The 25,530-nt window shown below is 44.2% G+C and overlaps 2 protein-coding genes across 6 annotated transcripts; both read left to right on the plus strand.

The window, feature by feature from the left end:
* The first annotated feature begins 1,466 nt into the window (after positions 1 to 1,466).
* LOC106852651 (broad substrate specificity ATP-binding cassette transporter ABCG2-like) lies at positions 1,467 to 20,967 on the plus strand. Of its 4 annotated transcripts, XM_088169056.1 has the most exons (17): positions 1,467 to 1,651; positions 3,555 to 3,610; positions 4,173 to 4,456; positions 5,017 to 5,076; positions 6,365 to 6,479; positions 8,686 to 8,838; positions 9,544 to 9,701; positions 10,767 to 10,918; positions 12,132 to 12,248; positions 13,078 to 13,343; positions 13,910 to 13,992; positions 14,361 to 14,450; positions 15,881 to 16,005; positions 16,367 to 16,521; positions 17,911 to 18,000; positions 19,137 to 19,249; positions 20,088 to 20,967. In XM_088169056.1, the coding sequence occupies exons 1-17, from the start codon at positions 1,597 to 1,599 to the stop codon at positions 20,233 to 20,235; spliced, it is 2,220 nt and encodes a 739-aa protein (XP_088025182.1). In that variant the 5' UTR covers positions 1,467 to 1,596; the 3' UTR covers positions 20,236 to 20,967. The 4 variants fall into 4 exon arrangements, with proteins under 4 accessions (XP_088025182.1, XP_014730909.2, XP_088025183.1 ...); XM_014875423.2 differs by lacking the exon at positions 3,555 to 3,610 and having other exon boundaries at positions 1,513 to 1,651; XM_088169057.1 differs by lacking the exons at positions 1,467 to 1,651; positions 3,555 to 3,610 and adding an exon at positions 1,907 to 2,115.
* Positions 20,968 to 21,585: 618 nt separating this feature from the next.
* BLOC1S2 (biogenesis of lysosomal organelles complex 1 subunit 2) lies at positions 21,586 to 25,170 on the plus strand. Of its 2 annotated transcripts, none has more exons than XM_088169058.1 (5): positions 21,586 to 21,687; positions 22,452 to 22,568; positions 23,389 to 23,508; positions 24,001 to 24,179; positions 24,627 to 25,170. In XM_088169058.1, exons 1-4 carry the CDS (start codon positions 21,636 to 21,638, stop codon positions 24,162 to 24,164), a joined length of 453 nt encoding a protein of 150 aa, XP_088025184.1. In that variant the 5' UTR covers positions 21,586 to 21,635; the 3' UTR covers positions 24,165 to 24,179; positions 24,627 to 25,170. The 2 variants fall into 2 exon arrangements, with proteins under 2 accessions (XP_088025184.1, XP_014730898.1); XM_014875412.2 differs by having other exon boundaries at positions 24,001 to 24,105.
* Positions 25,171 to 25,530: the final 360 nt, after the last annotated feature.

Here is a 25,530-nt window from a genome sequence, read left to right on the forward strand (position 1 = left end):
ATTTCCTCCTGGACATATTTCTTAAGCAATCTTTTGCTAATTCAAATCCCTGAAATATTTTATGAGCTTTATGAAATTCAGCATTAGGTAGGATTAAAAAACACCCTGGATCCTCAGGTCAATGTCTGCTAGAGAAAGTAGTGGAGAAACAGCAGGACTCCTCAAAGCCTCACTTTCTGCTAGATCCCTTCCCCCATGCCCAGGTCCCTCATGGTCCCTCCTGCTCTGCACCCTGTAATGGCAGCCAAATCAGAGGCTCAAGGCAGCAGGAGCTAAGGACCAAAAGCAAAAATCTCAAACCTGTGCTAAAACCTGCGTGATATCTGAAACATGACCCAGGCTGTTCTTTCCTTGCTATCACAACATATCAACTCAAAGCCTGTAGCATTATTTGTTTAATGTCACTCAGTAAACGCACCAGGGCATTGTAGCTTGGTGCTTTCTAGGGCTTTACACTGGGCTAATGCTTTTGGTGTCTTTCTGTGAAGACCACATCCTTTAATCTGCATTAAAACCTGACAGTTTACAGAGCAAATGCCCTTCTCAGGGGATGAGGAGCACAAAGCAGTGCTGGCACACCCACCAGCCTACAGAGTGGTGGACAAGAGAAAAGTACAGTAACACCAGGTTGTCATCAGGCTTGTTGTGAGTATTTATCTTAAATAACTACAGCCCTGGCCACTGTTTTCTATCTCTGTACTGGCAGAAACCTCCCTCAGCAACAGTATGAGGTAGGTCAACTGGATTAGTAATATGATACAGTAGAAAAATACTCCTAATTGGGGTGGGAGATGAAACAGGCTCTCTTTGAAGATGCCTAGAAGACTGCTGCTTGAAGAATGGGCTAGAGAAAAGCCAGAGCCTGCAGCCAGATCCTGTATTTGGCAGATTTAGTTTCTCCCCGTATCTGAGGTCTCTGCTTATTTCTTTGTCATTGGATGACATGGGATGAGCATAGGCACAGGGGACACAGAAGTGGATTTTCCATTCCATGAAGTGTGGGAGGAGCAGTACTGTTTCCCAAAATTACCAGTATGAAGGCACCTACCACCTTTGTCTGAGGAGGAGATGTGCAACTGAAGCTGTCAAGAATAACCTGAACTTTTAATTGTGCTTCTCGAGTGAGCTGTTCTCCTGCACCACTGTGCAGGCACTATGTGGAGCAGCAAGTTCATGAGTCAGAAAATGCTCACCTTTGTTCCCAAGCACACAGGCTCTGTTTGTCTCACTGTTGCAGGCATGTGACAAGAGAAGGTTGCCTCTGCAGCTTGTTGAGGGGTAGTGAGAATTTAGGATTGAAATATTTTTGGAGACAGAGATGTGCATGCTTGGTGAAACACTAGGGCAAAAGTCTTCAATGTAGGCAGATATTCCTCGAAAGAGGAAGTTAAATCATGTAGGAAACATGAACTCAAGTCCACTTCTTCCCCACAGAGTGACTAAAGTTAACATTCAGCAAGCCTATGGCAAAATCTGCTCTTCTAAGAGATCTCTCGGGCTATTTCATTACCCCCAAAAATCAACCTGCTGACTCCTGTCAGTCCTGAAGAACAATGCAGCTTCATAGGATGTGGGTGTCTTCTGCCTAACGCATCAATGGCATTGAGTATATCAACATACCCAGAGGAGGAAGGTGTTGGAAAAGGGAGAGGTAAGCCTTTGGGGTTTTTATTATTGTTATTGGTTGGATAGACAGAGGTATATTTTACCCTAGCTGAGCCTTAAATTGATCTAGCAAAAGGTGCAGTTAGAAAAAAAGCAATGCTGTACAGAGCTGCGGAGGGCAGTCAAACCGGAGGCAATTAATATGATGATTTGACAGCTTTTCCATAAATCATATTTATAAACCATAAAATTGGGCTTTTCCTGCATTCATTACATCAAGGAACGTGGGGAGACAGAGCTTATTTATAAAGACAGTAGTCTTTGGGAATGGGAAGACAAGGAGAAGGTTTGAGCACAAACTGAAGGAAATCCGATATTCCCGATTTCACACGTTCTCCTACCTGGGAACACATGGCAGCACAGAGAGACAACCTGATGGACACCGGGTCGTGCCAGCAGGCTGTCCTGACCCCCTCGGGGCCCACCAAGGAGCACAGTGCCAGGGAAGAGGTGAGCTCGGAGAGGCAGTGTCACCCTGGGAAGGGCTGCTAGGGCTGCCAGTGGCCCCAGCTGACCTGGCCGCACTGGACCCATGCCCCGGGGGTGATGACCTTTCCAGGAGGTGGGAGGGCAGCAGGGATAGTGGGCGCTGCCTCCCACTCCCCGTCTGTCCCTGCCGTGCCGGGGTGCGCAGGGCCATTTCTCCGCGCTCCACGTGTCCGACGCCCACTGCCCGCCTCGGGGGCTCCCAGCGAGCGAACACCGCGGCTTTGCCCCGCTGCTCTCCCCGCCCTGGGAAGGCGGGCAGGCAGCGCCGGCAGCCCGCGGCACCCCGGCACACGGGGGCTGCTCCGCGCCGCCGCCCCGGGCCCAGCGCGGGCCTCACACAGCGGGCGCGGCGCCGCCCGTGGAGCGGGGTCCATCACCGACCGCCACCGGCGGGGCTTGCGTGACACCGCCGGCACTCCCCGCCGCCGCTTTATGTAACCCGCCGCTCGGACCCGCTTATAAAACGCCGCCGAGGCAGAGCCGCCGCCACTCCGAGTGCCGCGGCAGCCGCGAGGTAACGGCGCGGGCCGGGCCGGGGCCGGGGCCGGGGCGGGGGCGGCCGAGCAGCGCTCCTGGCGGGGCCGGGGCTGCGCCGCGGGCGGGCTGAGGGAGGAGAGCGGAGCGCGGTCGGCTGGGTCGGGTCGTGGCTCCGGCTCAGTGGCGAAAGCGGCCCGGGGGGCGTGGGTGGGAGGCAGAGGGGCAATGCCGTGAGATGCTGCTGCTGCTGCCCGAGCCCACATGTAGCCTCTGTTAGGCTTTTCTCGTCCTCCTGCCGTCCGTGCACACGCCCGCTTGCCAGTGCTAATCGGTAGCTTTACAAAAACCTGCATAGAAGGGAGTACGGTGAGGAAAACCACAGCACCTAGTCAGTGCAGATACAAGAAGAATGTTCAAAAGTCTAACAAGGTCTTTGTCCCTAGTGTCACTGTCATCCTGTTGAGTTTTTTTTTTCTCATCATCTGTTGTGCAACCTTTCAAGTATATAAGCCATGTCTTGCTGATGTAACGAGCATATCCTGTGTTCTCTCCCATAAGCAAGTCTTTCCCAGGGGTGTCTAGCCTTAGAGTTCAATATGGGTCCAAACTAAACAGCCTTTCCTTTGCACTTATTTTTCTTACACAGGAAAAAACTTATGCAACTTGTTGAGCTTTCCGTGATAAGAAGAGACATAGAGGAAAGGGCAATTCTTGCTTCTTTAAATTTCGCTTTTGTAGCTGCAGTTTCCTAATAGGGTGATCTCTCTCTGAAAAATCTACTACTGTTGTAGTGGTGGTCCTACTAGTTATCATCCTCTCAGTTCTGGGAGGAATTAACTGCAGATAATGAGAAAGGGGTGGTTGGTGGGATACTTCTACCTTCACACAAAATTCAAGGAACTAGCAATTGTGTTTGTGGACAGGTCTTTCTCCTTGCGCTTTTAACCTGATGAGCACCTTGGCTTTGCCCAGCATCACAGTAAGTTTTAGCATGTGTAATTGTTATTTTAATCACACTGATACCTCTGAAAGAGACCTGTGCAGCAAACAAGATGCATGTGACTGGCCTTCATTTTCATAAGCACAAACATTTTTCTTGCTGTGTTTCTTTATATGGATTCATTAATAGGCTTTCTCTGCAGGCTTTGCTGGGGGGTAAGGGGGTAAGCATGTTGTGACTGAAGAAGGTGAGCTTGAGTCTTTAAGTGGTAACAGCTTCCATTAGTGGTACTGACTGTGTTGCAAAAGATGGTGACCATCATAGGTAGGCTTGGTTTTGCCTCATGAGATGCCCTTTGAGCAAGCATCATTTACTTCAAGAACATACTTCTTGTTCTTAAAGGTTAGTTCTAAATCTGTGGGTTTCTGTGCCTTTGGGACTCCTGGATGTCTTCCGGTGCGGATGTCCATCCTTTTAGAAACTTGGCACATGTACTGATTGGTGTGGTGTGCATGAACTTGCTCTTCCAAAACACTTTCTGGAGAAATCTTTGTTCACATGTCTCCTTCCCTGCGTGTTTCTGTGTTCTTTGTCTCAACAGATGGAAACTACTCAGAACGACAGTGACCTCAGAAATCTCCATGCAGTGGAGCTTGATCTGTGTAACAGGGACATGATACCAACCACATTTGATCACAGTATTGTTTCTGTTGGCGAGGAGGAAGGAGTAGGCAACTTCCAACGTTCTGTTCCAACACAAGAGTCTCTCCGATCTCCTCGTGGCTCCATTGTGAGCTTCCATAACATCCAATACTCCGTTAAGCAGTCCAGTGGATTCCTTTGTAAACGGAAAATCGTGGAAAAGAAGATCCTTCACAATGTTAAGTAAGTGTTTGCTTAAATGAAATACTAGAGGGAAGGAATTAATCTGCTGCTGTGAACCAGTGACCTCGTGTCACCTTCCAGATCCAGCTGTGCTGGTACAGAAATTACTGCCCTCCTGACAGTCAGCAGTTCATGTAAGCACTTTGAGTTGCTTTTAGACAAAATAACTGGGTTATAGCTGAAACAGTTTCAGTTATTGATCTGAGCAAATTAGGACCAAATTTGTGTGAACTCTTCTGCCAGAAGATGGTTCAAGATGCCGTCAGAGGAAATGAGCAGCAGAGAGCAGTTGTTGCTTCTTTTCAAGACCCTGCTGAGCAGGGAAGACATTAAATTTCTGTCTTTTGTAGATTGCTTTTCATGTCCACTTCTGATTCTGTTCTGACTGGCAGTCTGGGACAGAAAGCAAAAATGCTTATCGATTTCAGATCTAAGAAGTTTTTAATCTCTGAAGTTTTTCTTTCAACGGCATTTTGTTCACATTCCACATCTACTAAAATCTGCATATGAGTAGTCCTTGTAAATGTCCTTATTTGTAAACAACTCTTTCCTTCTTCCAGTGGCATTATGAAACCAGGCTTGAATGCTATCCTGGGGCCAACAGGGAGTGGGAAATCTTCGTGAGTACCTTCTGCTCCTTTAAATGGACAATCAGCTGTTCAAAGTATATTTGGGATTCTAAGGGTTAAGGGAGATGTAAGGTGTCTGCATGCCTTTGAGATACCTTTGCATGCCTTTGAGAAATCTGATGATGCAGTTTGACCTCCTGCCCCTCTGTCAGCTTTGCTGAAGTTCTTGAACTGTGACTGTGTCACATCTGCTCCAGTTGGTGCTCCCTATTACTGCAGTCATCTTTGGTGGTGGCCTGAGTTAAGATACCAGGCAGAACTGGGGTGACTGGAGCTCAGATGTAGGCTCTGTTCTGACTGGCAATGGAGTGGGGATGGGGTATAAGCTCCCCTGGGGTATGGAAGATGTCACCCCCTCTGAACTCTCTGCAGCAAGACTTCCTTGAAGTTGCTAGGCCAGACCCCTCTCTGACAACTGACAGGAATATGGTGTAATGCAGTCTGCAGGATGCTCTGGATCCTTACCCCGACTTGGCTGTCACCTGCTGGTGGGGGTGCACACATGCTTGAGTTGTTTGGATGAAAGCACAGAGAAATACCATGTAGATTATCTCCATCCAGTGCTAATGCTGTTTTCTCTTCTGTGGTAAAAGAGCTCTTTGTCATTCTCAGACTTTACGAATGTCAGACACTCAAAAATACGCTGGGGGTTCACACAGATGTGTCTTCGTGGTGACCATTGATCTTCTTTTCTAAGGAGACTACTGGTTAATCTTTCATCTTGAAAGGATGCTTTCAAGAGCAGCACTTCATCAGGGCAGTTTACTTATCTGGCAGACAGACTGGCCTCTGTATTGGCAGTAAGGAGAATCCAGTGATACGTTAAAAAAATAACTTTCAAAAATTAATCTTAATTCTTGTCTTGTTTATACCCATATGGATTAATTTCCTTGAGATCAGAGGAGTTAGTTCAGCGCTCCCCTGGCTGGAGAGCAGCTTGCAACGACTCAGCAGGGTGCTTTTGTCTCTGTGCATTTAAGGTTATCTGTAAATACACAGACCAAGTTTATGTCTGTAGGGGGTTGTCTGTTGTGAATTACGAGCGTCTGTACACTGCCATACTGCTGTGGCACACCATGTGCTGGAAAATCCTGGATGTACACCAGACTTTCTGTACAAAGAGCTAAAGCCTGCGGAGTAGGGAAAGCCCCTTCCTGTGCCCTCTGGTTTGCAGCACACTGTGAGCAGGCTGTAACTCAGTCCTGGCTGGTGGTACTTACCCAGTCAAGGGTAAAAACAGCAGTTATTGCAAAACCTAATGCCTGGTGTTTGTCTGAAGTCTCCTAGATGTGCTGGCTGCCAGAAAGGATCCAGCAGGTCTGTCTGGAGAAGTGCTTATAGATGGCATCCCACAACCTCCAAATTTCAAGTGCATCTCCGGATATGTTGTGCAGGTGAGTAACTGCCTTGAGGCCTGGGAGATCTTAGGATGGAAGACCACATAAGATGAGTAAACATGAATGACTAGTTTAGGTAATTGTCAGCGATCCCTCCACAGAGCCTAATTTGGTATCTCAGATGTTACAGTTTTTAGTTTTTATCTGGGATAGGAAAAACATTAAGATCAACCTGTTAACTCCAACCTTGTCAAGCACAGAGGTGTGTCGTCCCACAGCCACACAGATGCCCAAACTGCTGGGCTACTGTGACTTGTCCTTTGGGCTCTGCCCTGAAGTGCTAGTAAAAATTTTTTAAAAAGGGAGGAAAAAAACCATGACACCCAAAATCTCTTGTTATTAAACTCAGAAGCAGTTCTAGCTGGCAGAAGTATCTTCAAACTATCAGACAATAATTCTAGGAAATAAATAGATCCCTGCTGTTCTTCCTCTGATTCTAGCTGGCTGTGACAGAGGTTCATTCCACTCGGAGACAGGAAAAGCCAGCTGAATCTGTGGAAGTGGGTGGAGGCTTGGACCAATAATAGACCCTCAGAGCCCTGGGGAACCTGGGGAGAAGGGGATTCTTGGCAGCCATATGAGCAGCCAAATCTGGAAACAATCCAGGGTTCTGATGCAGGCAGATGTGACACAGGCAGCTGAAAGCTGCCAGCTGGGGGGCTTCGGGAGGATCCATGGGATGAGACTGGTGCAGGTCAGAGATCCCCAAATCCTCAGTGGCTGATGAATAGCCAGTAAGTTTCTTGCAAGTGGTTCCAGTTAGAGACATTTGTCTCTCAAATGTCCAAAGCAACCAAACATAACCTTAAAATGATAAGCAACTTGGTGAAACGTTAAATGGTCTCTCCCCCTTCCTACCCCATGTCTGAGTCCTTGGATCAATAAAGATGGACTAAAAACTACAAACAACACTGAAGTCCTAAATACATAATTACAGGATCATTTTTATGCAGATAAGCATATAGGCATGCTAAGTCATGTGTTATCCCTATGAAACAGCTGGTGATCCCTCCATTCATGGTGAGAGAGTGAGGGTGTCATGCCACTGTTGGTTATGTTTGGTATTAAGTTTAAATTCACAGTTTAGTTTCCAGTGTAGTGACCCAACAGTTGTATTGGTGGATCTGAGAGTGGAGAATGGGAGGCTGGGGTCAGAGACGGAGGGGTTGTGAGAAGGAAAGGTATGAAATGCCTAAACCATCTTTGGCAGCAAAGCAGCACATTCTTGTCTTCCTCTGTTAACTCCAGTGCTAAACATGGTTGACTGGTATATCACGTGTGCTAGTGATGCACTACATCTGGTGTGTAGAGTCCCGAAGCGGGCAAGAATCTGCTGCCCTTCAGCTTTGGGGGACGTCTTCCAAAGATGGCTGATGTAACAGGCATGTTTCTCAGCAGCTACCCAATGTTGCAGCCCTTTTCTCATCATATAGTAGGATACAGAATTGGTACAAATATCAAAGTGGGGGTGATGGAGACATGTGGAGCTCTGAATGGACCTGATCTCTTATTTGGCTCATGGTTGTTGCACTTTACTGTAGGCTGCCCAGGTCTTTGATTTGATTCTCCTTCAAACTGCACATGACTGTTGAAGCTTTTGTAAGCCTTAGAATAAAGTCTTAGGTCCAAGAGTTGTACATAGCTGAGACATGGCAGGAGCATCTTGGTGCAGTATTCTTGCTTCTCTGAGAAACTGTCAGTGAGGAGCTGGGGAAAGCTCCTTGTTGGCAGCTGAATTCAGCAGGTGCTCTGCACCACAACGAGGTATGGCTTGTAACTGGGAACAGAGGTGACCAGGGTGATTCCCTGAATGTCTCTGCCTTGAACACTGAGCACTAGCAATGTCCTTTGGCTCCAACTAGACTGACAGAAGTTTAACTCTACAAAATCACTACCTGCTCTGCCTCACTTTGTCTAGTAAGAAAAATGCACGTGCAGTACCAAGCACTGTCTGCACTTCAACTTCTCAGCCTGAAAGCAGGCTGGGGGGGTACTTGGTGTAAGCTGTGGGGCCTGCAGTCTCACCTTGACTGCTACTGAAGAACTTTAAATTTCACGTCATGTAAAATTTGAAGGAGGAATTGTCCTTTGGTCTGGGTTCCACTGTGGTCTGCAAACAGCTTATCCAGTAGCTGCCACTAAGGGACTTTGGTGCCCACTCAGCAGCTGGGGAGTCTTTCCAACTGTCCATTTGTGCTTACAGGATGATGTTGTTATGGGCACGATGACGGTGAGGGAGAACCTGCAATTCTCTGCTGCGCTGCGACTCCCCAGCTCCATCAGCATTAAAGAGAAGGAAGAGCGAGTCACCCAGATAATCAATGAGCTGGGATTAAGCAAAGTGGCTGATGCTAAGGTGAGCAGTGAGAATACCTTTCTCAGAAAACACACTACCTCTGGAAACCGAACAACCTGTCTCTGTGCTGTATGGTGTATGTAGTGCATTTACAGGAAGCTAAACAGGAACCTGACTAAACCGTTGCATGCAAGAAATCAGTCTCCAGCTCAGGAGGGAGCTTGAAGAGAGATATTTGTATTTGCTATTAAAAGGGGAAGATTTTGGACCATGTCCAGCATGTTGTATAAATTCAGAAGGGAAAGAGTCGCTTAGTCATTGCATCTGAGAAAGTTGTTCAGTCACTTCCTGGCTTTGTGGAGCAAGACAAGAAAATTGTTTTCTCATTTCTTAAAGCTCTGAGGGATGGAAAACTGGTCTTGGGTGGAAAAGTTCTGTGCAGAGCTTATATTAACAGGCAAGATACCAAAAAAAAGGCATCCTCACACACCAATGTCTCCTCTGAATGCTGTGGCCTCACTCTCTCTTCCTTGTCAGTGTCATCCTTGTTCCCTGAAGTCATAAGGCACCTGGTACCTCTGAAAAACAGGCTCAGCATACTGCTACACGGTCCCTCACACTGAGTCAAACTCACCTGCTGCTGGCCCTAGAGTTCATTAAAGGCACTCTGAAAGTGAAAATGGCTGCTGGGTGTGGAAAGCCCACAGCTCCAGAGCATGTACTGATTGGGTCTTGTTGCAAATACCTGATTTCTTCTGCTTGCAGGTAGGAACTGAGTTGATCCGGGGAGTGTCTGGAGGGGAGCGGAAGAGAACCAACATTGGGATGGAGCTCATCACAGAGCCACCAGTCCTTTTTCTGGATGAACCAACAACTGGCCTTGATGCCAGCACAGCCAATGCAGTCCTCATCCTTCTGAAGAAGTAAGAGTCAGTTCTTCAGGGCTGTGTTGCAATTTGGTTGTCAACTCAGTGAAAAATGTATGTTCTTATAACTGAGTAGTTATAGTGCCCCTTTAAAAAAAAAAACCAACAAAAAAACCCAACTAGACAAATATACTCAGAAGTAGTGGTAATTATTTGTTTGGATCTCTTCCAAAGCCTTTTTAAGCCTATGGGAATCTTTCCACAGCAAGCATTGGATTGGAGCCCAAAAAGCAGATGTAGCTTGGATAGCTTCCCTTTGCTACAACGAAGGGTGGACTGGGAGGTCGGGCCTTGCAACCATAATTTCTTGGCCTTCCATCTGAGTCTATTACCTGACAACAATCTAGAACTTAGATAAAACTTCACCTGCAGATTTACCCTCAGTGTCCTATGTTTTGGAGATGACCTGTCTTCTGACAATTGGAACAAAGTTACATGCAAGGAGAACAAAATAGGCTTATTTAATGAGAATGACTGTCTAATCCTCCTCCTGGGTTTGTGGCATGTTGTCTGGTTTTGCATGTGGGGGTTGCTTTGCTCTGGTGTTTGTGGATTTAGGTCTTTATTATCAAGAGTCCTTGTTGGGCATCAATGCTAAAGCACTTAAAAGAGCATCTGACAAACCTCAAGGAAAACTGGTTTGGAATTTTCTTAGAGTAAATTGTCAGCAGAAGAGCTAAGAGAAATCTCAGCTTGCCAGACTTTCACAGCCTCATAAGTAACACTTGGTTCTGCCATTGAGTGCAGTTAGTCAGGTTGACATTTGGTATAAAAAACATGTAAGGAGGGTTTATACACAGCTGTGGCTTCAGGCTTTACTAGCTACAGACAACATTGTACTTTGGCTACCTGGACTGCAGTGATGGTCTCCTGTAATGATGGGTGCTGTTTGAAGGTCTTGCAGGCAACATCTGACACAGTGACAGAGAAGGGAGAGAAGGTTTTTCTGGGTAAAGAACCTGAGAAGTTGCCAAGTATTTGTCTTGGATTTTGATACTTGGAGTTTGCCTTCCTGAAATTCAGAGTGTGGTGTATTTAAGAGATGTTTTGTTTCTATTTCAGGCTCTCAAGAAGAGGGCGAACCATCATATTTTCCATCCATCAGCCCCGTTATTCCATATTCAAGCTGTTTGACAGTCTGACATTACTGGCTTCGGGAAAGGTGCTGTACCATGGTCCTGCAAAGCATGCCCTGGAGTACTTCAGTTCTATTGGTAAGTCTTCCATGCCAAGAGCAAAAGCAACTGGCTCATGAGTTAAACCTGTGTGTAGATTCTTGCCCTAGCATGGGATAACAGCCCCATGCTTTTCTATCACTAGGATGTTAGAGATTGTACACAAAACAGTCTGAGTAATGCTATGTTAGAACAGGAAAAAGACAAAATGAGAGACCCAGAAATTTTCAGACAAGAGAGCATGGCTCTCTCTTGCCTTTGTTTTGCCTTGCATGAGGACAAAAGCCAAGAATCACTTGGACATGTATAAGCATGATGTCCAACAGACAAGATAATGCTTGTAGTTGTACAGGCCTCAGTGGCAGATCCAGTGGTTTTTGAACCACAGCCTGCAGATTGGCAGCAATATGTACGAATTGATCCAAAAATATACTCTAGACTGAATGCGGGTGGGCAACCAAAAGGACAAAATTATGGTTTGTCTTATGATGGTTTAATAGTTTTAATAGTTGGACTGTTGGGGTGGCTGCCCTCTCTCCAAGTAAGCAGGGTGAGGGTGTCTGACTATTAGGAGCGGAAAATGTAGAGTGAACTTCCAATCTTTAGATGCAACCATGGACACATTAGATTGTAAGCTTCCCTGGCTTTAAGGGAGGTGCTTTAACCAATGTCAGTACTATTGCTTCTCCTCTTAGTAGCCCACTTCCTTTCTCTCAGGGAAGCTGTAGAAGCATCTTTGGGTTTGTTTGTTTTTAATTTCCTCCTTGTCCTGTACTTAGAACTGTATTATAAGAAGCAGCTCTTGGGAAACTTTTCTTCATCCTTGTGACCAGGGAAACACCAACAAGAGTTGAGCCTCTCGAAGAAATATCTGAGTCTGTAGAGCAGACATCCTCAGAGCAGGAACCTCTGCTGAGGAACTTTGTGTCTTTTAGAGTGGAATGTGGTTGAACAGCACTGGGAAGGATGCAAGAGTTCTCCATACTGAGCAGAAACAAGTTAGAGATTCCTCCTCACCTGAAATCAGTGAATAAGGAGCTTTGAAGCTCTTTAGATACCCCAGATTCACCATCTCCTAAATCCTGTCCATCTACCGCTGTAAAGTAACACATGGAAAAGCAGGGAAGTTTTCTGGTATCAGGGTTATGGAAAAGTGGTACAGTATTAGACTTGATCTTCTGAGGTGTGCCCTGTTCAATTGAAACATGTTGCATTTGTGGTTTTGATTTGGTCTGTTCTGTTTTTTTTTAAGGATATGAGTGCGAACCCTTCAATAATCCAGCTGACTTCTTCCTTGATGTCATAAATGGTGATTCAACTGCTGTGGCAGCAAGCAAGGAAGATCACAGACCTGTGGGCACAGGAAAAGGTAAATTGTGAATAAGAAATCCACTGCTGGCTGGTATAAAAGGGAAACGTATGTGGTGATGGCAAGATTTTATTCTCTGGGTTTCCTTGAGTTTAAGGACGTTTCATTATCTTTTTATTTTTCCTACTAATAAATATACTTTGTTCTGGGCTTCTTTAAAGAGATCAGAAACTTCTAACATGGGTTTTTTCACTTCAGTAGTGTAGGAGAGCAATGACAAGTAACAAAAATTTTAAAAAAGCCTATGAGGGAAAGACTGGAAAAACTAGAACTGCTTAGTCTCAAGAGGCAGCTGACAAGTTTTCAGTCACATTAGAGGCTACTGCAGAGAAGACAAGGTAGATAGGCTAAGGAGTGTTGGATTTACAGGAGAGTGAAAGAAACTGGAACTGTTAGAGAACAAATTCTCTACCAATATGGTCAGTGAAATGTTTGGAAATACTTGCTTGGGGATCACATAGTACATCATTGACTGAAAGATTATAAGGGAACAGATTTTGTAAAGCAGTTTTCCGTGATGTGAATCAGAGCAAACATTGATTTTTCCCAAATTCAATGGAACTAAGGTTTTCTGGTGCCATGTTATAAGAATATGACCATTGTGTGCCAGAAAGAATGGGCGGATCAGCTACGTTTGATTAAAAATGTAGGAAAAAGCTCTCACTCAAGCTAGCCCCTTAAACTCAGAGCTAAGGCTTGAACAACTCAAATTCTCTGGGCATTTCTGCCTTTTTCTTCAGCCTCCAGAATTGCTGACCTTATTCATGGGCCATATCTGAAGGTCAGGTTCATAGTGAATCACAAGCCATATCTTGTCTTTCTCACTCAGAAGTGAGCAGTGAAAATGGTATGGCTGAAGACAACGTGGATAGCAATGTGGTGGATGTGCTGCACCAGAAATATCTCAGCTCCAGCCTATATCAGAGCACAAAGGAAGCACTGGGGAAAGTGGAGCTTGGACGGGGAAGCAAGCAGAGACTATCCAAGAAGGAGCATGAGATTACCTATGCAAATGGATTCCTCACTCAGCTCTACTGGGTGTCTAAGCGCTCCCTGAAAAATCTCATCAGGAACCCACAGGCCTCCATTGCACAAGTAGGTGACAATTGCTAAAAGTCTTAGATTCTTGGTGCTCTCAGTCCCATAATTTGCAGTTTGTAGGACAGAATCATGTTTTCAAAGGCAGTTAGGGAAACAGAGAAGTCCTGTGCTACTGCCATGTAAGTGGAGTGAGATGCTCAGCTACCTTTGTGGCCTTTGGAAAAAATCTCCAGTTTAGTTTAGCAGAAGGACTACTGCACTTATTGGGTTACAATTGAAGATTGAGGTGGGGGGAAAGTACTCCATTCTCTGGGTCACACAGGGATCTTCTACTATGTTAATTTTGTGCATCACTTTAAAATTTAAACTTGGTTATACTATAAGCGTGTTTCTACTAAACACTCCAGCCAAATAATGAAGTAGAAAAGTGAAGAGGATAAAATCTGAAAAACTGTCATGAGGATTTTAATTGTGTGTGTCATAAGTATACATTGCCTCACAAGAGCAAGGCTGTAGGCAGATGTGAATCTTAAACCCTGCATATGACCTAACAATATTAGTTCCTAATTTTTTTACTTACCTGAAGGATTTCCTTTTTCCTTTCTTCTTTCCACTTCCAGATTGCAGTGACTGTAATTCTAGCCTTGGTTGTGGGTGCTATCTTTTTTGGTGTAAAACTGGACCGAAGTGGCATTCAGAATCGGTAAGATGAAAAGGCACAGCTTTGCTCTTTTTTCTATCTGTAGCAGTCAGGTTTGAGGCACAGGGAAGGAGGGCCTTGGGATCCACTTGAAATACAAAAGAGGGTTGGGTTCATAAGTCTCAGTGCACTGCAGCATGGAATTGCCAGGGGTCCTAAAGGGATCACAGTTCTGTCAGGCTTGCACATAAGTACAAAGAGGATATAAAAGGGAAGATAAAGGATACAGCTAAGATTTAAGTAGCACAATTAAGTATCTCCATTCTATGGACAGAGAGAAGCACTGACTTGATGGTATAATGATGTCTCAGGCTGCCAGTGTTTGATCTGGTTGTTCTCTCACTTTTCCACTGTTCTGATTTGCCTTCTAGGGTTGGATCCTTGTTTTTTGTCACTACAAACCAGTGTTTTTCCAGTGTCTCTGCCATTGAGCTATTCATCAGAGACAAGAAACTATTTGTGTAAGTAGTAAGGCACTTGGACTGTCTCATACTTTGGAATGAGACGGGGCAGTATCTTGCATGCTGAACAAAATTATTACCACCAAAGACTTGATTGCTCCCTTGCAACATCAGATCATAATAGTAATGCTAAGTTAGTCAGTAGAGCAGGGAGCTGAAATGCTAAGAGCTGGGGGAAGGAGGAAATTATTTTGCTTGCTTGCTGTGTGACAGTTTACTGCTTTTCCTGTGCACTTTTGGTAACAGCTGGTTTTGAGGTCTGCGTGTGAATCCTGCAGACTGTAAATCCTTCCTGCCTTCTTTCTCACAAGGGCTGACACACAGTCTTGCAATGGTCTTAAAGTGGCAAGACTGTGCAAGGGAGAGTTCCTGGAAAAACTTTCCAAGGGATGCTCAGATGAAGGGGGCCACTGTCTGACTTAGAAGATCTTGTTAATAATCAAGTGCATCTCTCTGTTTAGAGGGATGTGCTTGATTATTACATTGTTGTTATAAGTAATTAATATATAATTAAATATAGTTATTGAACTTATTACTTTTAATTACTTATAACATTATGTATAGTATTTTATAATTATATTTTTACATATATGTGTATGTTTTTGTATGTGTGTATATGTATGTAAATGCATGTAGATACAGTATACACACATGTATACATACATATATGTTGAAAATGTAGTTTGGAGGTGCCTCCAGCTCATGCAATAAGAGACAAATCCTATGCAGTAGAAAGGAAACTAGAGATTTATGCCTGGAATGTACATATCCACCCACAGACTACTCAGAGCAGCTTGATATTATCCCTAACAGCTGGTCAGGAGTGAAATTCCCCCACACTGCCATTTCTTGCTAGTCTGCCCTGCTTGCCAGTGTAGTTTACCAGCTGTGTCAATGGGGATTTAGGCACCTCACCTGTTAAAGCATCTTTTCATGAGCTCCATTAAGCAGCAAAACAGTCATAATGACATTTAATTGCACTGTGAACTGGAGTTGAGATAATGTCCCAAAGGTGTTTTCCCATTGTTGGGTATCATTCCTTCTTCCCTGGAAGCAGCTCTATGAGTTAGCAGTAGATGAAGCGTTCCCCCAGTTTATAGAAATTTAATGCTTCCCTGTGCTCTTGTATTAAGGATCTTTTTCTCTGAAAAGAGACTTAGGAGTTTTTTTATGATATTTTATTTGGCAATCACACAATTTTTCATTCACTTTCCTTGGAGGGATGTCAGTTTGATTGCAGGGTCTGAGAGACAGATCAGCCCTTACTTTATAGAGTGCCAGTGACAGCAGAGAATATAAGCAATTTGCATAGAGAGGAGTCAGTGGTAGAAAGAGTAGAAAACAAATCAGGATAAATCAAACACACACTCTAGTCTACTTCCTACAGAACCTCTAAACCTGTACAACTCCCCTCCTTCCTATCCTCGCAGCCATCAGTACACCAGTGGATATTACCGTGTGTCTGCCTACTTCCTGGCCTTGATGATAGGAGATCTGCTGCCCATGAGAACTACTCCAGCCATCATATTCTCATGCATCAGTTACTGGATGATTGGTAAAGAATTGATGCTTTCATTGAACCTGTCATCTTCCAACATACTTGATTTCTGCCTTAGCAAGATTTCTATATCCATAACATACTGCTACTTGAACCCCCAGCTGATTTAAGTGCTTGGCATCATAGCTTTGGAGGACTCTGGGGCAGGGACAGAGACACCAGCAATCTAACACAGAGACCTGTCTGACAATGTCTTTTGGTAATGCTCTTTGGGCCTTTGAAGCATGCATAGTTCCTGCCAACTCCAAACGTGGTCTTTCTTCCTGATTTGCCTGTTTTGCATAGGAATCCAAGGGCACCTCTCTGGAATTCATAATGTGGTTGTTTACTGGACTCTTACCTTTCTGTTTTCTGACAGGATACCAAGCTGTTGCAGGGCGGTTCTTCTTCTTCATGCTGACCCTGATACTGGTGTCCTACACTGCCACAGCCATGTCCCTGGCTATCAGTGCTGGGATGGATGTAGTGGCTGTGGCCAATCTGCTCATCACCATTTGTTTTGTCCTGATGCTTGTAAGTATATTAGAGGTTGCGTGCTCCTTTGGTAGAGGGGAGGGAAGAGCTGAGACCAGCTGAGAGGACTGGGTTGAGCTACCCCTAGACAGGCTAAAATATCCATAGTCCAGTGGCACATCAGCCCCATGCTTATGATTTTACTGTCACTGTAGTCCAAGATATACTTCTGCCAGCTTGTAGTCTAAGGGTTAGGTGCAATTTAGTAGTTGTGATGCCACCAGAGCTTTCCAAATAGTGTTGTTTGTTTTTATTAAATAGTCCTTACAAAGATTAATTTTTTAAAATCTTGCATCTCCAGTATTAGAAATCTAAGTGATCATTTAAAAGGAAAAAGCCTTGAAATAAACTTTTTCTTTTGATTTTTTGCATTAATATTTGCTGCCCAAGTGGGGTTAGAAGGCAGAAACCCTTTCTTTTTTGTAATTCAGTATTGCCCTGGGGTTCAAGAAATTACTTCATTACTCTTCCCTAAGGATTTTTTAAGGAAGAGAACAAGAGAGAGAGAGAGAGAGAGAGAAAGGAATTTTGACTACTCGTACATGAGAGCTGTGAATTCCTTTTCAAAGAGGCGATGCTGGTGATGAAACTTCTTGACTATGAAACCTACCAAGTTACGTATTTCTTGTTAGATGATTCCTGTCTGTGTACATACTCTGAGCCACAGTACATCCCTTATTCTTGAATTTGCAATTTAACCTGCTTTTGCAATAAGCCAAGTGATAGTGCACTGCTTCAACTGCTCACTGTGGGTGAAAAGTGTGCATGTATAGTGAAGGGCAGCTGATGTACATTGAGTTAAGTCACACTGTATAAGGAGTGACACATGCATGTCTTGAAAGTCAGTGGGGAAGCACAAGATCACTTGTGATGAAGCAGAGGCTGAAATGTCATGTTTAGCTATGAAGACCACTTATGCTAAGAAGTGAAAGCAAATTTTATTCCAGAAAAAGAGAAAGCATGGATAAAATATGTAGGTCAGAGGGGAAGACTGAAATCATAACAGCTCTTAAGGCTCCCCATTTTTCTCCTTTTTGATTCTCCACTTTCTCATCTCCCAGTCAACCTTCTTTAGCCTCTGGCTAGCTCTACCATAGGACAGTCCTCCTGAGTAAGAGGTTGTGATCATGCTTCTTAGCTCACATGTGGATGTAGAAAACCTTTCCGACCTCTTTGCAAGCAGTTCAGCTGAAGTACTTGGGCGTGCAGTTGGGCAGAAGCATGGGAGTGCTGCAAGGCTCCAATTCATGTCTGTGGGTACAGGCATGACAGCAGTAGTAGGTCCATCAATCTCAGTTCTCTGATGAGAACTGCAGCATCTGTGCAGGAATGGTTTTATTTGCAGTAAACAGAGTTTGTTACTCATCAGTCTCTTCTGTTCTATTTCAGATCTTCTCTGGCCTCTTAGTGAACCTCCCTTCAGTAATGGGCTGGCTGAACTGGCTCAAGTACTTCAGCATCCCCCGATATGGCCTCACTGTGAGTAGAAAGTAGCACTGGTCTCCTCTGAGTAATGTAGCCACACTGCTGCTTCCTGGAGAGGTATTGAGTATAAAGTATGAAGTTCTCTTAAAAGTCAGATTTGGTTTGTTTTGTTGCATGAATTTGGTAAAAAAAAAAAAAAGAACAAACCAGCCAGCCTCAAAAAGGAAGCGAAAGTTAGAACTCTGACAGCTGGAAGTCTCAGACTGAACACTTCGTACTACAGAATTAGTGCTGCTTGAACAGCAGCAGAGCAAGCTGTCCAGTCAGGCACTAATTCCTAGCCTGAATAGTTGATCCCTGTGGTTTAGAATAAAATCAAATATTGTACAGCCTCTCCAGACAGTATGCGTGTGTAGCCAGTCTGAGGCCAATGACTTTCCAGCTGGTTAAAGGATTTACTATAGTGCATGAGTGTCTCAGTCTTCAGCGTGGCTTCCTGTGAAGTGAAATATGACTTTTCTGAATAGTAAGGAGGTACCAGAAATCTAAGGGTGCAGCTGCTTGAAACACAATAAACAGATAGAGCAGGTCACAGGTGGGAGTTATGTTTGTATCTCCTGTTTGCATCCTGGCCAAGCCTCATTGGGAGGAATAGTGTCCTACTTTGAGTAACAATAACTGAAATGAATGCTGTAGCTGGTGCAAGATGTATGAGACCTCATTGGGTATCACTGAGGTGTTTTATCAGTGTTACTCACTGTGGAAGTGTCCTCTGAGATAGCAGTGAGTGCAGGATGCCAGTGCTGGGTAACCTCTTACCTCTTGCTTTGGCTGACTGTGCCATGCCTTCAGTGTGGTGGTGCTGGGGTGTCTGCATGCAGCCACATGGTTTTCTGGATCAGTAGACTGACCCAGGTGAAAGAGGATGAACAGGAACTTGTAGCTGGCCAGACAGAAACCTGTGGCTAAGTAACTTTGAAGCCAAGGCCTGGGACACCAAACCACCCTGCATGTGGAACTTGGAGCACTTCCTAAGAAAGGCAGTGATTAAGAGCTTGAAAATAAAAAGGAACATGAACATATGGTTCCAAGAATGGGGGTATGTGTTGTCTAATAATCAAGTTCCTTTGAAGTGTTTCAGTTTTAACAACCCAAACCTCAGCAAAAATCTTGTCTGCCTCTTTCCTCAGGCTCTTCAGGTGAATGAGTACAGAGATCTCTACTTCTGTGGTGAGAAGACTTCAAATGCTACAGTGCTTGTGGGAGATACAGGCAGTTGTCCCCCCAATATTTCAGAAGAAATGTAAGTAACTCTTGGTAGTTTTGGGCCTAAATCATGATGACTTGCTTAAAGGGAAGTCTGACTGTGTCAAATTTTTATACTATTCACAGAACAACCACTTACAAGCCAGTCTCAACAACATGTCCCGAAGTAATATATTTTAGGATTACACAGTAAAACTCCACAATTACCCAACAGTGAAGTATGGATGAAACTTTTCTTGTAAAAATAGGCAGATGAGCTTAAGTTTTGTTTTTGATAACCTAGCCCTGATTGATCAGTTTTCCGTAACAAATCCGGGGGCACTTAACAATGGAAATGCAGCGTGTGGACAGCTACAGAGTTGCTGGAAAGCAGTAGACCTAGGATCAGAAACATGCCTCCAGCATAGAACTTAATAACCTCCCTGCAGGTACAGAGAGAGCCAAGGTATCTCTCTCTTGCATTTTGCCCCATTTGAAATACTCCTGGCTATCAATACCTTAAGCTGTAGCAGTGCAACTATTTCGTGACACATACTAGAGAGATGGCAAACTGAGTGTTTTGCAGAGAGCACTGTTTCCACAGCTTTTGGACTTCAAGTGATTGTTGAGGAGAAATTAGTGCTTCTGTACTTACCATGGTTTAAGGTGGTTCTCAGGTTTCCTTATACATTGACAGTTATCTATAAAGAACAATTAGGTTTCTACTGAAAAATTATGACAACTAGAGATCTAGATTTGGTGATGTGTTCTCTATTTCTATCACCTGTTTTGCAGAATTGAGGGTAGAAGGATCTTTGTGAAACAGGAATGAAAGTAATAACCTGAACATGTGTGCCACATAGTAATATGAACTTGTGCCCTGTGCTTTTCTGCAGGTGTTCTGGTGAAGCATACCTTTGCAGCCAAGGAATCGCCCCTACCAGCTGGGCAATGTGGGAAAACATAGTGGCTCTCTTCTGCATGACTGTTATCTTCCTTATTATTGCCTATGCAAAACTCCGGTTTATGAGGAAGTTCACATAGACTCCTGTGTTGCCTTGCCCTGCAGCTTCTCAGGTGTTAAAACTGCAAAGCTTGTTAGGGCCTACTGGAGATTGCCAAAATGTTTCAGCTGATTTTGCTGGACTTCAGATGGGAAACCTGTTCCCCTGTATCTGGAGCATGACCTCCACAGGATTATAGGTTTTAAGAAGAAATGCATTAATGTACATTGTGTAAGTGATTTTTCCTAAGACAATATAATTCTCATAATTCCTTAGGTACATATCAAACTTTATATTGTAAACCATTATTATTCTGTGGCCAGCTTACACACAAAGTATTCCATTGAACATGTGAGCTTCTCCATCACAAAAGGTGGAAGGTGATGGTAGCATTTATGTATTGATATGTTGCCCCTTGTTAGTGCCTGTCACATCTGAGGAAAGATAGAGACCATTCACAATTGTTGGAGATGCATTTGAGTTTGAGGTCAGTACAGAGACCAAGCACTCATGACCAGGAAAGAACAATTATCCTTCTAGTAGCTTCTCAGTGGAAGCTACTTACAGAAACAACTTTAGCTTCACTAAAAACTAAACAGCAGTGGTGTTAGACATCTCACCTAAGAAGAGAGATATATACTGTTGTACTGCAGAAAAAGAAACCAAAAAACTTTCCCCTGCACTGTGAACAGCAAGAAATATATTTACTAAATAGGAGGAGAGGGAATACCCTTTTTCTTTATTTTTTTCTAAATAAAAATTTGTATACTTACTACTGGCAGAAGTTTTTAACAACAGACTCAGTTCTTAGCTGTGCTATCTCTATATAGTGCTACTTACACTATGGACTGAAAAAAACATATAGACACTGTTGTGGCAACTACAGCAACACGTACCTCAGTCCTCACAGGACAGACCATCGCGCTGGTACTTGTCTCCTGACCACCTCATCAGCAACAGAAGAGATACTTTTAAATCGCATTAAGACCTGCAGATGTACGCGGATCACCTAAGCCAAAGGAAAACATGCTCAAACACAGGGCTGAAGAACGTGCCTGTGAGGGTCGGGCTGGCAGCAGCCCCTGAACCGGGCGTGCGGTGTGAGAGTCCTGCCGGCGCCCTTGCAGTGAGCGGTCCGCTTACGGTGGGAAGGGGGAAATGATCGCCCTGACGGCTCAGCCGCATCGAGTACAAACCAGGCGCTCTCGGTTCTGCTTCACTGCCTTTAACAGCTGGTTAAAGTAACCTCGTACCATGTTGTACACCTCGGTATTTGTCTCCTTCCTGCAGCCGCGTCCCCGTAGCGCTGGCACCCCGCTCACCCGCCGTGGCCACCCCTCAGGAGGCGGAGGCTCCGGGGCTCCTCCCTGCGCCGGGCGCGGGGCGGGCCCGGGCCTGGCGCGGCCCGGAGGAGGCGGCTCCGGGAGCTGCTCCGTGCTCATGGCGGCCGCGGCGGAGGGGCCGCCCGAGGCCGGCGCGCAGCCCGCCAAGCGTAAGGGGCCGGAGGACCGGGACTGGGGCGTAGGCCGGGCGTGCCCCGGGGCCGCGGTGCGGGGGGGCCGCGGCGCGGGCAGGAGCTGACGGCAGGAGCTGACGGCGAGCCCGCGGCCTGGCGTGTGCCGGCCGGGCCGTACGCCCGCTCCCGCTGCTGCCCCGGGGCCCGGCCGGGTTCTGCCCGCGCCGCCGCTAAGGTCTCATGAAGCCGAGGGCCTCGGGCAGCATTCGTGTGCGAGCCGGCAAACGCTGCCAAAGGTGGAAAGAGCGGCCTGTAGGGTTGAGGAAGAGCTGCCCGACTGCTCCGGGGAAGGGCCAAACCCGGGCACGTTGTGGTAGAAACGGGTTTGGGGAAGAAGAGAGGGCATTGCCGCTCTCCGCAGGTGGGGATCTGTTGTAGCCCATATGTTGTAGCTGCCCACTGTGGCAGCTGTGCTTCGGTTCCGAGTCAGTGACTAGAAATAAACAGCAGCACCATGCACAGCCGCTGAGAAGTTCTCCCCAAATTGCTTTGCTAAGCACAGTGCTGTCCCGCCGGGGGCCTGTCTCTTGAATGCTCCCTAAAGTATTATTTGGAAATAATGTTGATGCTGCTTCAAAGAAGCTGCCATGGTTTCTTACCCCTTAGTGTAAAGAAGACAGCTTACATGAAAAGTAGCGGTAGGCAGCTTGAAGGGGGAAGAAATGGGACCATTTAATCTTTCTCTTGTGTTTCTGGACACATAGTTTGTCTTAACCCTGTAATGTCTTTACCCTGAGTAGAGGATCCTTCTATTGAAACTGCCGAGGAAGCTAAGGAGCCAGCGGAGGCAGACATCAATGAACTCTGCAAAGACATGTTCAGCAAAATGGCCACTTACTTGACAGGTGAACTGACAGGTAAGGCATTGCAATACTGACCTGCAAGTTCTTTTCACTTAGTTTCAAAGAAATCTGTTGCATAGCTTGTCTGAACTGTAACTGTTTAGATCACATCTGGTTAGATTGGCAGTCCAAACTTGGCATGTTGCTAGGCTGCTAACAACACTAAGATTAGTTGTATTATTTTAACAAAGTCCCAGAATAGCACAAATATTTTTCAGAACAATTGAGTGTGATATCAACAGCTTAAAATAATTCTTTTTTGCCTTGAAGAAGTTTGTACATGGAAAATCAATCTAACTAAAGCCGTCTAGGTTAAGACAGAGTAGGAGGCATATACTACAGGGAGCAGAGTTATTTTTTTCCTGAGACCAAGGCTCATACATATTTTCTAACATTTATACTTTAGAATAAACTGCTGTGCAAAGTTAACTGAAGCAAAATAAACTGCTCACCAAGTTAATGCATTGCATAGGTTGTAATTTTGAAAGCACAGTGCTACCGATTTGCACAGACTTGAAGGATATATGATGCAGATCACCAGTCTGGATTTTTGCTATCAGTTTTGTAAGTGTCTGACTGACAGAATTAAGAGTAGAAATATGAGGACTTAGTAAATTTTTCCCAAAATAAGTTTAGAAGTTAATTCATCAGTGCAGTTGATTTTTGCAATTCACAAAACGACATCTTTTTGTAGAGTGTATACTAATACCTGTATTGCCATCTAAACTGTTGTGCTTTGTTTGGCTATTGGTTTGAAATTGCTTGTCCTCTTGAAGAGTCTGCACACAATTCAAACCACATCACCTTTAATTAAAATAATCTTTTTTTTCTTAAGCTACCAGTGAAGATTACAAACTCTTGGAAAACATGAATAAGCTGACTAGCTTGAAGTACTTAGAAATGAAAGATATTGCTATAAACATAAGTAGAAATCTGAAGGATTTAAACCAAAAGTGTAAGTACACTAAATAAGGTAGGAGTTTAATGAATGGTGGACTTGTTTGGGAAATAAAGCATCTTAGAGTCAGAAGGTTCACACTCCATTAGTGCTTAAGGAAAGAAAACTCATTGATTTAGATGTGTTGCTATACAATACCAGCCTTGTATATTTCTTAACAGTTTTAGATTCTGTAGACTACTGTAAGAGAAAATACATCTGAATTTGTGTCCTGGTTTACCCCAGATTCTGGATCTGAGAGGAATAACACTTCTTTTAATTGATGTTCTCTTGTTACTTTTGTTAGAGACTACGCAGTACTCTTAAACATTGCATATTTTCTTGGAACGTGTCTGTCAGAGTCACCACTTAATTTTGGGGCAGGAGAGGGGACCTTTTGAACTGTCCTATCTGAAGAATGTAGTAAGAAATTCTTGCGTTTCAAGTGTGAACTGTTTCTTGGAAGTTTATTACTGAGAACTAACGATAAAATTTTTATGCTTTTTTAAGATGCTGATCTTCAGCCATATCTGGAACAGATAAACCTAATTGAGGAACAGGTTGCAGCTCTGGAGCAGGCAGCTTATAAATTGGATGCGTATTCAAAAAAACTTGGTAACTATCGTCTTCCACTGTTAAGACCTAGCCGCATAGTGCCTTGCAAGGGGATTTAAAAAGAAAGAAAGAAGGTAAACTCTGTTTTGTTTAACAAATCTGAGCTGCAGAGTTGCCTGTGCTGCTTTTAAGCACAAACATTGCATGTGAAGTGATAAGCATTGAGAAAAGATTAGTGTGATGAGTTATGTTGTGGTGGACTAGTACAGGTGTTATTAAACTATTGGTTATTAGTGAGGCTTGATTTCTTTTTTGTGGTATGCACTGACTTAAGTTTTACAGACTGGTGTTTAACTTGTAAATTGAGGGATTCATAATGTTCCACCAGGCACCCAAGCCCTGTTGGCTTAAATTAATATTATTGTCTGACTTAAGCACCAGGTTCTTAAAAAAATTTACTGTACAATTATATTTGCCTAAATGCATTAGAGAAAAAGGATCTTGAATGTTACAGTAAATTAACTTACAGGATTCAAAGCTTTTACCTACCCAGTACTAAAATACTATTTTTCCTTCTGCAGAAGCCAAGTACAAAAAACTGGAGAAACGATGAAAGTACAACAGAATATAAGTTGGAGTTGGGCAGTGAATCAGACTGATCTCTGGTTTTGCACAACAGCAATTCTGTATGTTGGCAAGGATTTGGTTACAGCTAACATGGAGACTGGGAACTTTTTCCAGCTGTTGAATACAGTAAGCTGTATTCAGGCTTAAGGCTGAATAATATTTTCCTATTCTCAAGGGGTACTGTTCCCTCAGTTCTACAGTGAAAAGTAGAAGCTTGTCCTTAAATCATGTCGATATTGGCTATATGTGTGTTAGTCCTGTTTTCCACATGAAATACTCGCTCTAGGGAAAGTCTTCCATAACCTGTAAAGGCATTTTGCCTTAGTAGCAGCGGGACCTAAACTTCAATTTTTCCTTCATTAAGCTCTGTTTTGGGAAGATACCTGGAACTTTGGACTTAATGGGTGGGGTATTGAAAGCACTTCATTTTGGTATCCCCTTTTATCTGTTTGAAATAGAGAGACTACTTACAAATTTACAATAAACTTGCTGCATTTATTTCTCTGGAACTTCAAATTCTGTTGGAAAGATTGCACAAGCTGTTTTTATTTTTTCAAAGGGGTCTGTTAATAAAGACAAACTCCTTCAAGCTACTAGAGATGGTAGAAGAGAACATGTTTTAAACTCTGCATCAAGTATTCCTGCAATTTTATTCTTTGACTGTCTGGACCTCTGGTAAAATTTCAAGACATATTGACTTATCGCATGCTCAATTAATTTAGCAGACCCTTTCTCTACTTTGCCAGTGAATTTTGATCCTACTAGTTTTTAAAGTGGCAAGCCTAGCACGAAATCTGCTTTTCTACTAGCTTAACAATGTTCCAAATTGCTTATTTGGAAAAGCCCTTTGTACTGAAC

The sequence above is a fragment of the Sturnus vulgaris genome, chromosome 8 (assembly GCF_052056855.1).
Source record: "Sturnus vulgaris isolate bStuVul1 chromosome 8, bStuVul1.hap1, whole genome shotgun sequence".
NCBI lineage: Eukaryota > Metazoa > Chordata > Aves > Passeriformes > Sturnidae > Sturnus > Sturnus vulgaris.

Bases quoted from the DNA above. Each gene is read 5' to 3' on its own strand.
- LOC106852651 (XM_088169056.1), top strand. From the start codon at position 1,597: ATGGCATTGAGTATATCAACATACCCAGAGGAGGAAGGTGTTGGAAAA. The intron at 14,451-15,880 runs GTAAGTAGTAAG...CTATCCTCGCAG, and splicing joins AGAGACAAGAAACTATTTGT to CCATCAGTACACCAGTGGAT. The intron at 18,001-19,136 runs GTGAGTAGAAAG...CTCTTTCCTCAG, and splicing joins TCCCCCGATATGGCCTCACT to GCTCTTCAGGTGAATGAGTA.
- BLOC1S2 (XM_088169058.1), top strand. From the start codon at position 21,636: ATGGCGGCCGCGGCGGAGGGGCCGCCCGAGGCCGGCGCGCAGCCCGCC. The intron at 21,688-22,451 runs GTAAGGGGCCGG...TACCCTGAGTAG, and splicing joins CGGCGCGCAGCCCGCCAAGC to AGGATCCTTCTATTGAAACT. The intron at 22,569-23,388 runs GTAAGGCATTGC...TTTTTTCTTAAG, and splicing joins CTTGACAGGTGAACTGACAG to CTACCAGTGAAGATTACAAA.